The sequence below is a fragment of the Cibotium barometz genome, chromosome 9 (assembly GCF_041138505.1).
Source record: "Cibotium barometz isolate CiBa-2024 chromosome 9, ASM4113850v1, whole genome shotgun sequence".
Taxonomy (NCBI): Eukaryota; Viridiplantae; Streptophyta; class Polypodiopsida; order Cyatheales; family Cibotiaceae; genus Cibotium; species Cibotium barometz.
In genome coordinates this window covers 6569033-6583664 of record NC_141054.1, presented here as the reverse complement: position 1 = coordinate 6583664, position 14632 = coordinate 6569033, and the positions used below count along the sequence as shown (strand labels likewise).

Genomic DNA, 14632 nt, shown 5'->3' with positions numbered 1-14632 from the left:
GGAATTCAACTTTATGGTCAATCAGAAAAGGAACGCAACATTTTTTGGCAGACCATATCCATCTGTCTAGAATTCCAAACGGAGAACCTACATTGACGATGACCTCCCCAGATGCTTGTCTATTAAAACTTAACATAGTGCCTGAGTGGAGTGAGGAAATATCTGACTATCCAGTTCATGGTTTCCCAGAAGATCGATCTTTGAACAAAGATAAGATGTGTCGACTAATTAAGCTGGCCGCACCTTATCAATTGATTGCTGGAGAATTATATAAGTTAGGCAAGGATGATATCCTCAGGAGATGTGTGCGAGAAGATGAGTTTGTCTCATGATATTAGAAGAAGCACACTCAGGAATAACGAATAGCCGAAGGACATTTTGTTGGAGAGAAGTTACAACTCGCAAAGTGCTTCAAGCAAGACTATGGTGGCCTACATTATTCGGGGATGCCATAGAATTTGTAAAGAGATACGAGAAATGTCAATGATTTGCTATTCCACAACAAAAGGACAGGATTCCACTCACCCCTGTGATTATGAGACAACCCTTTGAGAAATGGGGTATTGATTTTGTTGGATCCATTAGTCCAACAGCGCATTCGTTCACAAGCCCATTATGTGATCGTGGCCACATATTATTTCACTAATAAGTGGGCAGAGGCAAGAGCCTCTGCCCACTTATTATTTCACTAAGTGGGCAGAGGCAAGAGCCTCTGCCCACTTATTATTTCACTAAGTGGGCAGAGGCAAGAGCCTCTAAAAGTGCTTATACTCAAACTACGGCCAAGTTCCTATATGAACATATCATTTCCACTTTTGCCTGCTATCCACTTGAATTAGTCAATGACCAGGGTTCACATTTCATTAATGAGGTGATTGAACAATTACTTACGCGACTCCTTGTAGTCCATCCACAAATCATCACCTTATTACCCACAGTCAAATGGCCAAGCAGAGAGCACAAACAAGATTTTATGTGCTATCCTGACTAAAAGCTTAGAATCCAGTTGCCACCAGATTGGAAGAAGCACAAGCTGACTGTAGCACTATGGGCTTATCGTACATCATATAAGGTAGTGACGGGATACACTCCCTTTCATCTAGCTTATGGCATTGATGCGGTAATACCTATGGAATTTTTAGTTCCAAGCCTGCGAATTGCCATACAAGAAAGGCTCACTGAAAATGCGTTAGCCGAGAGGTTGGTTGACTTAGAGAAACTCAATGAAACCCGGCTGATTGCATCGCCATGGGCTTATGGTCAAAAAACTACAGAGAAAACACTAGTTTGACTATAACCTGAAACACAAAGAACTCGAAACAAGGGACCTCGTCCTCATGTATGCTGTTGGGAGCACCAAGAAAAAGAAACTAAAATATAGAGAGCTAGGACCTTTTAGAGTGTCTGAAATCACCCCTCAAGGGTCACTCCGAATTAAAACGATCGAGAGGGTAGAAATGGAAGGGTACATCAATGGGAGTAAACTCAAAAAGTATTACGGATCCATGACCCAAGAAATGCTCGCCCAATGTTAACCCATTCCTAGGGTTAACAAGAGCTACCGCTATTATCTTACATCAAGGAATCAAGGTAGATACACCAAAGGGTCATACATTCAAGATATGAAGCAATGGTGTCCAAATCTACAACTTGGACGGGCACCCGTAATGGTCCGATGGAATACTTAAGGCAATTTCTACTTCAAGAGCATGTGGTAGTAAGTTAGGATAACATCCCAAGTGATGTACGTCATGGATATATTATGAGATTAGTCATTGTAATAGCATTAGGCCTCTTATATGCCTAAAGTGCGCGGTCGGCCACACAATTTATATGAGTGTGAACACTTATGGCCATGTATATAAATTAATATCTCTCATAATACAAGATACTCTCCCATTATGCAATTGAGTCTTGCTAATCTCTCTCCCTAATGCATGCTAGTGAGTGTGTGTGAGTGATGTGAGGTGAGAGGAGAGACAAGTACCCATAGTGCAACGCAGCGGTGTGACAACACTCGAGAGGCGTGGTGGAATTGCTTCTCAAGGAGTTTTAGAGCTTGGAGACCTCAAGGATTACGAGCTCAACCATTGGAAAGATCCTCACGACAGTTGGGTTCACCAGGTAATCTCTTGTTGGATGTGTTTCAAGAGGGGCTAGGGTGAGCCATAACATTTTTGGCGCTGCTGGGGAGCCATTCCTTGGCTTTTTCTATCGTTTTTTCTCTAATCTACGTATTACCCATTTTCCATTATCTTGATTAATGGTTTTCCATGAAAAAGATGTGGATTTGATGGTGATTTGTGTATGATTTGGTGTAGAATAGATCTCTTTTTTGTTTTTGTAAAGAATGCTTTTTGCTTAATTTGTTGTTTTTGTTGTTGTTAATGTAGTTTTTCATGTTCTTAGGACTTGCACATAAAGTGTATTAGGTTTAGTTTTTCATGTTCTTAGGACTTGCACATAAAGTGTATTAGGTTTAGTTTTCATCTATTGCATCAAACAATACAATAGAATGTATTTTTTAGTCAATGTTAACTCTCTTTAGTGTTAAACATAGAACTAAAATCATTAATTTTAGCTTAATTTGTGTGTTTTTTATTAGAATTAGCAACCATTAGGATAATCCTTTCAAAAATTTCTCAAAAACATCAAAAAACTCTTGAAAATTACTAATTTATCTTAATTGACTGGTTTTTATCATTAATCCACTTTAAGAGATAAAATTTTTAGAAAATGGGTTATTTGGGATCCAAATTGATCATGTAAGTAGTCAAAATTACTGTTTTTGAGTGTTTTGAGAGCATCTACGTGCTTCAAAACACCTGCATCAATTGGAGGAATTTAACTCTTTTTGCTTAATTTTAAGCTTAATTAATATCTAATTATACGTTAATTTACACATTAGTTTATGCACATAGCTAGAAATTCCTTGCTCTATCCAATGATGTGCTCAATTGTGTGAATTAATTAGAGATTAGTGGTTAATTAGAGTCCTTGATTAGTGTAAAAGAGAGAAAGATTAGTGAAAGGATTAATCTTTGATTAATTCTTAATCACCTCTTTACATAACTCATTAAGGCTAATGAGCGTTCAATGAGTAGATGTCCATGAGTTGTCAAATTATCCATTTTGGGGGTCATTTATGAAGAGTGCAAGGGGGTGTCATAAAAAGATTGACTTTTTTTTATTCCCACTTACCTTTCTGGAAAAATGCCCATATCTCTCCATTTTTAAATTCAAAAAATATACCCCCAAACAAGGAAATTCGAATTTCCCACTAGACTCCAAAAAAAAAAAGGTTCACGTGTGAACCATTTTTTGCACACTCACACCCTAAGGGTTCACGCCCTAGGGGTCCTCGCCCCCAAAAAAAATCAAAAAAATAGTTCAGGCATGAACCATTTTCTGCACTCACGTCCTAAGGTCTCACGGTCTAGGGGTCCGTGTCCCAAAAATAATAATAATTAAAAAAATCAAAATCAAGTCACGTCCTAAGCGGTTCACGACGTGAATCCTTAGGTGTTTCACGGTGTGAAATAGTCTCCGCTCAAAAAAAATCAAATTTAATTTTTGCATGAAGTCCGATTCACGGCGTGAAACACTAAGTATCTCACAGTGTGAAACACTAAGTATCTCACGGCATGAAAGTCCCAAAAAAATAAATTTTGATAAAATCCGTAAGCCCCGCTTCACCGTGAATTGCACCCTCCTAGTTCACGACATGAAATGGGGTCCGTTGGCCAAAAAAAAAACTCTGGAAAACACCCCTGTTCGGAGGCTCGTATCTCCTAAACCGTGAATCCGATGAGGCGCTCTAGTGCTCATCAAAAAGCTGACATCGAGCTCATCAAATTTGGTCTTGACCGTCCGAAGTCAAAATCGATCGTTTTGGCCTCCGACCAACAGCCTTAAAATTCAACCCAGAAAATGAGGCAAAAAATAGTCCAAGTACTAATAATCACAAAAAATAGCTTGAAAACAATTGCGGACCATATTTGGCCTACTTTTTGAGAGTCTGAACTACAAAATCACAAACGACTCAAAGAGACAAAGTTGTAGCACTCCAAAAATACTACAACTCTCTCATACAGATTTTTTCCAAATTCCTTTTAGAACACCCTTAAAAACGTGCTCAAAACAGGGAAAAATTCTCGAAAAAATAAAATTCATCTTAAGACAGTAATGAAAAATAGGTTTTAGGACGTCCTCTTCCATCTCGGAAGTTACTAGCACATGCACTTTTTTCGGAAAAATATCCCTAAGGTGGTTCACGTGTAGCATCTAAGCTAATTAGGACAAATGGACCCTCGTTTGACCCAACGAAGAGTATGTCAGGCCTCTTGAGGCTATAACGGGGTAGTGAGAAAATATAAAAAGCAAAAAAAAAAACACACGTGCTTGCTCATTAAGGAGAAATTAGGCAATCAAACATGGCAACAATAGAGGGACTACATGTGCCGACACCCTCACTAAACGCACCTCCCTATACCATTTGCCATGCCAACAACAAGAGTGTCATCAGGTTTTGCACCCCCTGTCACTTCAATCTCACTGGGCTTTGGTCCTTTACCTAACATTTCCACAAATCCTATAGGTACCAACCCTTTCCAACCCCTAGATGCCCACACCTTGGACATACTGACTAGTCTAGGAAGGGGGTAGCCCAAGGACTCAGTGAGTCCCTACCGTCAAGAGCACTCACATGTAGCCTCACTGACTCATATAAAAATACGGTCGTACAAATCTCCAAATATATGGGCAAATACGATGGAACAACTGATCCTGTTCAATTAATTCAAATGTTTGAACAGAGATGTGAAGCCTTTGGAAATCCAAACTGCCCCACCAAGGTACATGCATTGAACCTATGCTTAGAGGGAAAAGCTAGTCGATGGTTCATCACATTAATGCCAGCAATTAAGACAAACTTCAGAACCTTGAAGTCAGCCTTTATCCATGGCTTTTCAAGACAAGGTGATCGTGGAGTGCAGTGAAAGAACTCTATTCAATTGAACGTAAACCAAAAGAAACCATTAGAGACTTTATAAAACTCTTGGACTCATGATGTGATTCATGGGAGAAACTAAACGATTCTCAAAATTGAAGAGCTGTTTCATGATGGGCTTAAAGAAAAACAGCTTACACAACTTGATCATTATATCCAATCCAGAAACATTTGACTGTTGTAAAGAAGCAATACGTTTTGACAACATGATGGAAGATGATCATGCTATGAGTGTTCCTCATCTAAAAACCAAGTGAAGCAATGGCAAAAGAACGATCGATCTCGGAATTGTCATTCCCCAAATTCTATGCAGCCCTGCTTAAAAGCTTTTAATCAACATCTCTAAGGGAGGATGAAATCCTTCAAAGCCAAACATCCTTAATGCCTCTACAAGTGAGGAGCGAAATGCCTTGTGTTCAGTGCAATCACTACGACCATCCCGATCCCCATTGTACATACAAGGCACCTATTTTTCTATACTATATATATTGTAAATCATTTGGTCATGATACTACAAAGTGTCCCAATTCATCAACAATTGACTCAAAAACTCCATCTCCCATGCACCAAATAGAAACAGCCCAAAGGGTAGAAACCTCTCCTTTAAAATGGTTCTACAAGTTAAAGAACAAGATTCTGTATGGTGAGAAAGAGGGGAGTCACCCATAATTTTGATGATAAAGCCTAAGATCCTTCACTTTTCCCCTTGAACATACTTATATAAGGTGATAGGGCCCCACTTGACATTAGTAGAGAAATAAGTGTTTCGGGTCCATGGGTACATGTTTGGTGTCTAAAATCCATGTTATCCAACCATGTAGCACATGTTGGCAATTCTTTGGTGAATTTTGTACTAAAATAATATCATGTGGTCATTAATATAAGACTTCTTCCAACTAGTGTTGTTATATGACTAAAAGGACAAGTTTAGGAGAAGTAATCCAAGAGACTAACTAGATAGCACTAAATGGATAAGTTGTGGTCGTTAATATAAGACTTCCTCCAACTAGTGTTATATGGCTAAAAGGAAAGTTTAGGAGAAGTAATGCAAAAGAGACCAACTAGATAGCACTAAGTTTAGAAGTCATGAAAAAGAGATCAATTAGATAGAAATAACTCATAAGTTAATATTCAACAAGGATGAGAACCCCCTCATTTCTTCACTCTAGAAAGGTAGTGGAAAAGAGGGCATAAGATTAAGAACCATAATCAAGAAACTTATATGAGCCTTGTGAAGCAAGGACCACACATCAAAAGAGGTTAACATAAATTTGGATTGCCAAGAAGGTTTCTACTCTTCTAGAGTACATTTTACTGAAGCTTATTAACCTTCAAATGAAGCAAAGATAACATTAAACAATCCATCGTATAAGATCTCAAGAGCAGGATAGCCTCTCACCAAGGAGCATCATTGAGGTAGGGGAAGATGACAAAAATACACAAATAGGGAGACCAAAGCACGAAAAGGAAACGTTCGTCCTCCCCTACTTAATGACTTGGAAAAAAATATTGTTTTGAGGTAGTTAAATCCACATCAATTTATGAGGTTTATATCCACGACCTTATAAAGAAATTAACACCAAAGGTTAGTCCTCCCCTACTCAATGACTTGGAATAACTAAAGGTTTATATGCAAAACGTCCATGACCTTATAAAGAAATTAATGCCACTAGTAATCCAAATGATATTTTTTAAAACCATGAAAGATTCCTCACAAGAAAATGGGAAGAGTAAGTTGTATGGTGAGCTTTAAGCACTACTAGGTAGCTTTAATATAACATCAAAAGGGTTGCTAATGCAACATGAGAAAAATACTTGATTTTATTGTATTGTAAGTTTGATTAGTGTGGTAGAAGAGATATTGCTTCAAAAAATATTTTCTCATGTACACCAAGGGGGGGATGTATGCTAAATTGTCTTGAACACCAAGGGGGGGATGTATGCTGAATAGTCTTGAACACCAAGGGGGTTCATGTTCTCATGAACACCCTAAGATGTTTAAACTATAATGTGGACATGAAAACTCTCTCTCTCTCTCTCTCTCTCTCTCTCTCTCTCTCTCTCTCTCTCTCTCCACACACACCCAAAACACACACACACGCGCGCGTGCATAACCCAATCACTAAGAGTGAAATGTAACTTCTCATGATCATGTAAAGTTTTTAATCACCTAAACATGCTCCCCTTATCCTTGAAAGCAATGAATTGTTCTTTTTCTTGGCCAATAATTGAAAGAGAATGTAAAATTGTGGAATCACACTAATAAAATATACTAAATCAAATGAGTGGCTAAAAAAAGTATCATATATTAAAAAAGTAAGAAAAAAGTTATTACTTATGAGGATATTCTATATGATCTTTTTCAAAATTAAAAATCACATTAGTGAGCATAGCCTCCAAATGTTTATGGATATTTCAATAAAGTTTTATAATATCAAAAGGATGATATAATGTAGATTCAGAGAGATTTAGATGCTGATGGGTATTATATACTTCAGTCCATCCATGGCTAATAACCCATTGATAATACCAAAAGGATGATATAATGTAGATTTTGAGAGATTTAGATGCTAATGGGTATCATATACTTCAGTCCATCCATGGCTAATAACCCATTGATAACTTCGTGCAACCACCTCGTAGTTGGCCGATGTCATTAAGATATCATATGAGATAAACAGGTCGAGTTTATCAACACTATCATCCAAGATTTCTGACTATTGTAGCACCCGACACTAACTACGGAGGTTGAGCACTATGGGATGTAAGGGGAAAAAGAAAATATCAGCTGGGTTAGTTAGAACTATATCCCCTCGTAGGATTCCCATTATGATTGTTGGGTCAACATCCCTTTCTGTATTTTGGTGAATGAGGGTTAGGTCTCCTAGATTGAGGTCTTCAGTTAAGTTAATTTCATATTGAAGAAGAGAGAGGGTTAGTGTAGATAGAAACAATGTTAGAGTTTGAGGAGGGGCCCGAGGAGTTACTAGCAATGAACCTATCTCTGAGGTGAGTTGGCGTAATTTATCTGGTTGGTCTATTTGTTGGGATCTTTCTTGGAGGGTGAGATGGCATTCTAGATCTTGTATTCTTGAGTCTTTGGTGGTGAGGAGTGTGGAGATGGCAACTTCCCACACATCCCGAGCAGCGCCAGTTTTGCATATCTTCTATATGCTTCCTCTGCTACAAGCCTGGAAGTTATGGCCTGAACTTCCTTTTGCAGTTGCTGCTCTAATCTTGCCTTCATCTCCTCATTTTATTTTGTGGTATGGACTATGGTCTTGTTAATGAATCTATTATTACTTTCCAAAGTCTGTAGTCTGGCTTCATGTTCCTCAACTACCTTTAAGCTCTTTAGGATTACTTCCCTATGAGTGGCATCCGCTACTGCTATCTGCTCCTTAAGTGCTTTCACTTGGTCCGTAGACTCTTGGACCTATTTCCATAGCGTAGCATTCCATTCATGCAGCATGTGAGTGGTAAGCAAGTGAGATCTCCATATTCTTTGCCCTTAGGTCCAAAGATCAGCGCTTATGGAGGTGAAGCCTTCTGTTTGGTAACACTAAAAACTCTTTTAGATTGTTTTCACAAATTCCCTTTGCAATGAGCTAGTCATCTCCATCAAGAATGACTATACCATTCTTGTCAAAAGATAACCTCCAAGTTCGAGTCCGTGTGATGGGCTGAGACAAAAAGGAGGTTCCTCTTTATTTCTAGAACCCAAAGAACATTTAAAAGACTTCTTGCACAACCTTCTTTAGACATCAGCGAAATAGTACCTGAAACTTTGCTTGGGCACTTTGCATCGTTGTTCACTATCACCATGATGTCGTCTCGAGTAGTCTAGAGGGAGGAATACCAATCCTTGCATTTGGCCATATGCTTAGAAGCCCCATTGTCAATGATCCAAGAATCATCATATGCTGCAACATTAGTTGTCTAGAGGGAGGAATACCAATCCTTGAATTTGGGCATATGCCTAGAAGCCCCATTGTCCATGATCCAAGAATCATCATATGTTGCAACATTAGTTATCTCACTGCACGATGGAAACAAACATCTTTATTTCTATAGCATTACTCAATTCTTCTAAAAAATCTTTAGAGTGCACACTTCTTCAACTTCTCTATTTCTAGAGTATGACTTGATTCTTCCTTGTCCTATTCTTGGTATGTGTCTACTTTTTCCTACACTCTTTGGCTATGTGCCCTTTCTTGTTATAGTAAAAGCAGTTAAACTTTTTCTTTTCATTTGAAGAGTTAGAATCCTTGCCCTTCTTCTTTGTTTTAGTGGATAAAGTTTGGTCTCACCACCATTATGACTTAGTATCTACATCTCCTCATGGCGAAGTAATGAGCTAGACTCCTCAAATGTGAGAGGAGTAGGCCTGACACCAATATTCAAAGATGTAGGCCTAACACAAATGTGAGAGGATTAGGCCTAACACCAATGTGAGAGGAGTAGGACTAACACTAATATTCAAAGATGTAATAAAAATGTTATATTTAGGTGGCAATACCCTTAGACAACAATGACCAAGATCCGAGGAGACACACTCATGCCAATTGTAACCATGTGGTCATATCAGGTCATGGAGATCATTAATTATGACGAAACACCATTGTTTCACCTTCATTTAGCTTCTCTTGTTGAAGCTGATTTTCAAGATTTTGAATCCTTGAAGGATTTGTGGCCTCGTATAACAAATCCCATGCTTCTCTAGATATGGAGACATGTTGAACCATAGTCACACGCTGTATTCGATGCTAGTGACAATGGTACAAAGACACGCTGAACCATAGTCACACGCAGTATTTCATGCTAGTGACAATGGTACAGAGAGCATCTGTACTAGAGCATGTTCACTTTAGTCAACATGTTATATTCCATGCTAGAGAACAATGCATATCTCTTCATCTCTAGGCTATGACAAGGTCGACAACATGTGGCATATTGTTACCATCTGCATCCCTCATTGGTGGGGGGTAAATATAAACACCAATAACGGTGTCCCAAAGCTCATAGGTGGGTAAGGAAGCCTTGAGCTTAAACTTCCAGAGAGAGAATGATTGAGTTCTATTAACCTTTCCATTAGCACTAAACAATGGTGGGCGGGCCTACAGAAGATGTCATTTCTCCCAAGGGATGAGCAAAGAAGTTTTTTACCAAGCTGAAGCTTTGATATCATGTAAGAGGCTTCAACGTGCCTCTTATTACATGAGTGTATACAAGAGAACACTCACAAGAAGTGTGTTTTTTCATATCACAAAACTTAAAAACTCAAATTCTACAATAATAGAGATAGAGAGAAGAAAAATGTGTAGTGATACAATAGATGGCAAAGTGCCACACCCGTGTCCAAGACCTGTGTCCTCCTGTGAGGGGAGCTTCGATGGCTCATCTAGAACTACAAAGATGAAGGCTGTATATTAGTAGAAGCTAGGGAGTAAACTCATAGTGATGATGACTGATGAACTGTTTGGGAGGAGGGATTGGCCGAGTATCTATACAGGCCACCTATACGTAGGGTAGCCACCATGCCCGTGTAGGTCCGCAGGGTCATAGTTGGTGCCACCGTCTACGATGTAGACTCGGCTCATAAAGATGATCTAGACACTTCTACACAATTTTTCCACCTTCCACTACCATCTGGGCTCATCTTGGGCCCAGTTCGAGTCCCGCAATGTTAGGACATGGTGTCCAAATAGTAAATCCTAACACAATTAAATTGACCATGCCATATTTAAGATAATACCAAAAAAACATATTTAAACACCAAAAGCATATTTAAACACCAAATAATTTATTGCACGAATGCTATTAAGGTTTCTATGATAACTACTAGCTTATCTATCTTGTAATATGAAATGAAAGTGTCATTAAACTATCGACTTTTTCACAAAATCACTCCCTCACATCATGGTTCAAGTGTTTAAGTTGTGCCTCTAATGCATAGAACACTTTCCACACATTCCATTGAACCAAATACAACTTTGTACGTAAAAAACTACATCCTATGGATAGGTAGATCTATAAATTTATTTGTTTCAATGTAGAGTTACTAAATGTTTTTCATGAGTAATGGACGGGACTTTACATTTTAAGAATTCTTTTTACCATGTGTAGCGCCTACAATGATAAACTTGCAAAAAAGTGCAATCATAGAGTGCACTGATGTTACTTCTGAAGCACTGCAATTATTTTCCAACAAATATGTTACGCAAATTCATGTGTTACTAACGTGATAGTAGCTATTTGAATAGGTTGTTACTTGTGTGATGGTACTTACTTAAATGCATTACGTAAAGTCATATATTACTAGTGTGAGTGTGTTGGTGTTTTAGAGTTAGGGTTAGGGTTCAACTATGGTGGCTGAAACAATGGAGCAACCATGGTTGAGTGAAGTAGAGTACAAGAAAATGATTGCATAGAACTCGAGTACTATATTGATGTGATTGTTATGTATAAAGTACAAGTAGAGTACATTTTTATGGCCCTTGGGGGCTTATCTTTTGATTTGGCACATGGCACTACTACTCACATCATTGCTTAGGTCAAACCACGTAAAATATCTAGATATTATGTGCCCCTCTAAGAGGTGGTTCACACACAAACACACAAAACACTTACAAAGAGGCTACTTACCTGCGAACAACATTTGCATTGGGATTTAAGGCTTCCTTTCAACACATGGAAGTTGGCATGGATGAAGAAAACTCAATAACCATGTTCCATTCCTCAATGAAAAAGTCTGAAAACCTGATGCAATGACACCACAATTGTTATCGTGGGTGGTGTGGAAAACCTTCTTGCAAACCACATTATATTCCTTCATGAATCTAGATTAGTGAATGTGGCGAGGTATGGAATGTACACAATGGTATTGTCAATGTGCGACTTGATCCATACACATGAAAAACTTACTGTCGTCGGATCGTAGATCAATGTAGACTCATGTAAGAAATGTACAATCAAAACACTTGTAAACTAAGGTACCATTTTCATGCATGTAATGTTGCACAACTTACAATGACAAGTGAGGCAAAACCCCACTAAAGCTTGACAATGACTTCTTGTTAATTGTGAACTATGGTAGCATTTTGATGCATGCAATATTGCACAACTTACAATGACACGTGAGGTAAAAACCCACTAAAGCTCATCACTTTCTTTGGGTGGTAGGGAAAATGACACTTAACTCTTGAATGCTTGAACTAAATATGATAATGAACAGTGGGAATAAAAAACTCTTTGGAAGTATGTTATGTATAAACACGCGAATGTATAAGCTTGTGGGTTGAGTTGTCTCACTCACAAACAACTGAACGTGAATATATTACAAACTACACAAACTCTCTATCATTAAAAGTCATTTCTGCCCATAATTCAAAATACAACCCTCCGAGTGTACCAAATGTCAACTTGTTATCATGCGTAGAGCAAGGCGTACCAAGAATGCAAGCTTGGTGGGATAGAGATTCATGACCTTGCTGTGGGATACGCTTTGGGCATTCCTTGCAGGGATACAAAGGCAAGTCAATAGATTGAATCTTTCGGCAGGACAATTATAGATTGCAAATCCTCATAAATGGAGCTATCCACAGAAGAGTGCGCTTCCGGTGAATCCACTATCTCATTGACATTGTTAGGCCTCTTGTCTGCCCCATGAGCAAGCCCTGCAATTAGGGTGTTATCAGAGCTCCCAGCTTTGGCCCCAGCATTGCATTGCACACTCGGTTGCCCCTTGCAAAGTTTTATTACACAATGAGATTTTACAGCATCAATTGTGTACTCCTTCATGGTATACAACCTTTCATCATGAATTTGATCAGCCCATTTCTTCTTTGCTTTCAGCCTTCTGTATGTGAAATATTTCTTGGTAAAACCATTCTTTTTTGTGGGTTTCCCTTGTTGCTTCCAATGATAATGGTCCCTTGTAACCATCTCTCTTTTCGAACTCTTGTCCTTGGTATTATTTTGGGACATAAAATTGCAACGCGCTATCAAAAAACACGAATTGCCCTCTGCTAGCATGCATGTGAAACAAAAGAAAACATATTTACTAGAGATTCTGCTTCAGCAAGCTTGAGAAGTTGCAACTAGACTTGCACAAGATGTGATTGCACGACTACCTACCTCTGAGAACCTGCCATGGATGCCTGGTGAAGAAATCCTCAACCACTTTGATGTTCTTTGGAGTGACTTTATCAAGTGCAAAGTTTTCTAGGGCATGGATGAGAGATTTTACTGAAGGCACAAGGCCATAGTTGCTCTGCATGTTTGAACAAGGAATAATAAGCTCAAGCAAAGCTTCTAAATACTTACACGCAAACAAACTTTTCAAGGGTCAAAGCAATAATTTCTCTCTAGATTCTAGCAAAGAATCAAGTGTGAGATATCGTGTCCAGAAAGCTCTCCAGAACTACCTAGAAACCCTTGCCATAGCTGTTCATCTTATGTCTAGCCGAGGGTTTCTCAACCAGCATAATCGTTTGCTCAAGACCATGAAGCGTGAGTAAACCCTTTAGGATGTCGAAAGGAGGCTGTTCTAGAGTATCTGTTTTCTGTGGCTCACCAGCGTTTCAATAGACATTCCGTGTTTTCTAGCCTACCTGGGTTTTGAAACTAGGGTTTGAATGCCATATCTGAAATGTGTTTACTGCGTCTGACCATATATAGTATGGTCAGATATGCCTTTGAAACACCAACAAACTAGAATTTGAAAAGCCATAACTCGACCTTATACTGTGCAGTGTTCACTAAGTCTAGGGTATGAAAAATATAGCAATTCAAGAAAAACCTCACTGACAAGAAAATACCTCGGTTGGAAGTTGTGGCGATGGAGGTTTTTGCTCTTCCTGTTGCTCTTGAGGCTGAAGGGCATTGAGCATGGTGAAATCCTGGCAATGGCGCCATCCACAAAACTGATGGGCATGTGGAGGGCCGGCGTCGTCATGGGGCGCTTCAACATAGACATGGGTGAGGCAACCGGGGAGCTTGCAGATTTGATCCGGGCGGAGGCTTCGACAGAAGTCTCCGAGCCACACGAGGTAGTGGTCGCGAGAGCAAAATTGATGGCCTGGCCAAGGCGATCTGCCGCAGGAGAGCAGCCCGCAGAGATCCCTCACGTTTTGATCCAGTAGAGCTTCATGTGGGGGGCGAAGGGCAAGGTTGAAGCGGGATGCCATGAGCAGGAGATGATGAAACCTCCCGCATGTCAAGTGTAGGGCGCCTGAAGATGAGCGTGAGGCTGCGATAGGCTTGCTGCAGCCCGGTAGACAGCACGTTTGGCTTGCCATTTTTGTGCTTCCTCCTCCTCCTCCTCCCCCTCCTCCCCTCCGTTGTCTCTTTAGTGATTGCTTTTATTAAAGAAAATATCTTCTGCTTTTTTACTCACTACCTAGATTGTAAAATATCTTCTGCTTTTTTACTCATCACTACCTAGATTGTAAAATATAAGCAAACTCTACTACTCCTTACGGCACCACTTGTGTGGAATTAAACCGTCTAATTTGATGCAACTAAATGATAGTTATGTGGCACCGCTTGCATGTATGATATACCTACACATCTTCCTGTCAAGTGTGCATGATACTCATCTTCATATCAAGTGTGCACGATACT

General features: G+C 39.2%; 1 protein-coding gene across 1 annotated transcript; it reads right to left on the bottom strand.

Annotated features, from left to right (window-relative positions):
• Nucleotides 1–12248: 12248 nt before the first annotated feature.
• LOC147635198 (uncharacterized) lies at nucleotides 12249–14360 on the bottom strand. Its single transcript, XM_086802411.1, has 3 exons — nucleotides 13828–14360; nucleotides 13145–13280; nucleotides 12249–13032 (listed from the first exon to the last, which is right to left on the bottom strand). The coding sequence occupies exons 1-3, from the start codon at nucleotides 14305–14307 to the stop codon at nucleotides 12545–12547; spliced, it is 1104 nt and encodes a 367-aa protein (XP_086658537.1). The 5' UTR covers nucleotides 14308–14360; the 3' UTR covers nucleotides 12249–12544.
• Between the last annotated feature and the right edge of the window lie 272 nt (nucleotides 14361–14632).

What these genes read in the sequence shown, in the direction of transcription:
- LOC147635198 (XM_086802411.1), bottom strand. Translation starts at nt 14,307, where the DNA reads ATGGCAAGCCAAACGTGCTGTCTACCGGGCTGCAGCAAGCCTATCGCA. An exon ending in CGCCACAACTTCCAACCGAG is followed by an intron (nt 13,281 to 13,827) that starts GTATTTTCTTGT and finishes TCAAACATGCAG; the next exon opens with AGCAACTATGGCCTTGTGCC. An exon ending in TCCATGGCAGGTTCTCAGAG is followed by an intron (nt 13,033 to 13,144) that starts GTAGGTAGTCGT and finishes GCATGCTAGCAG; the next exon opens with AGGGCAATTCGTGTTTTTTG.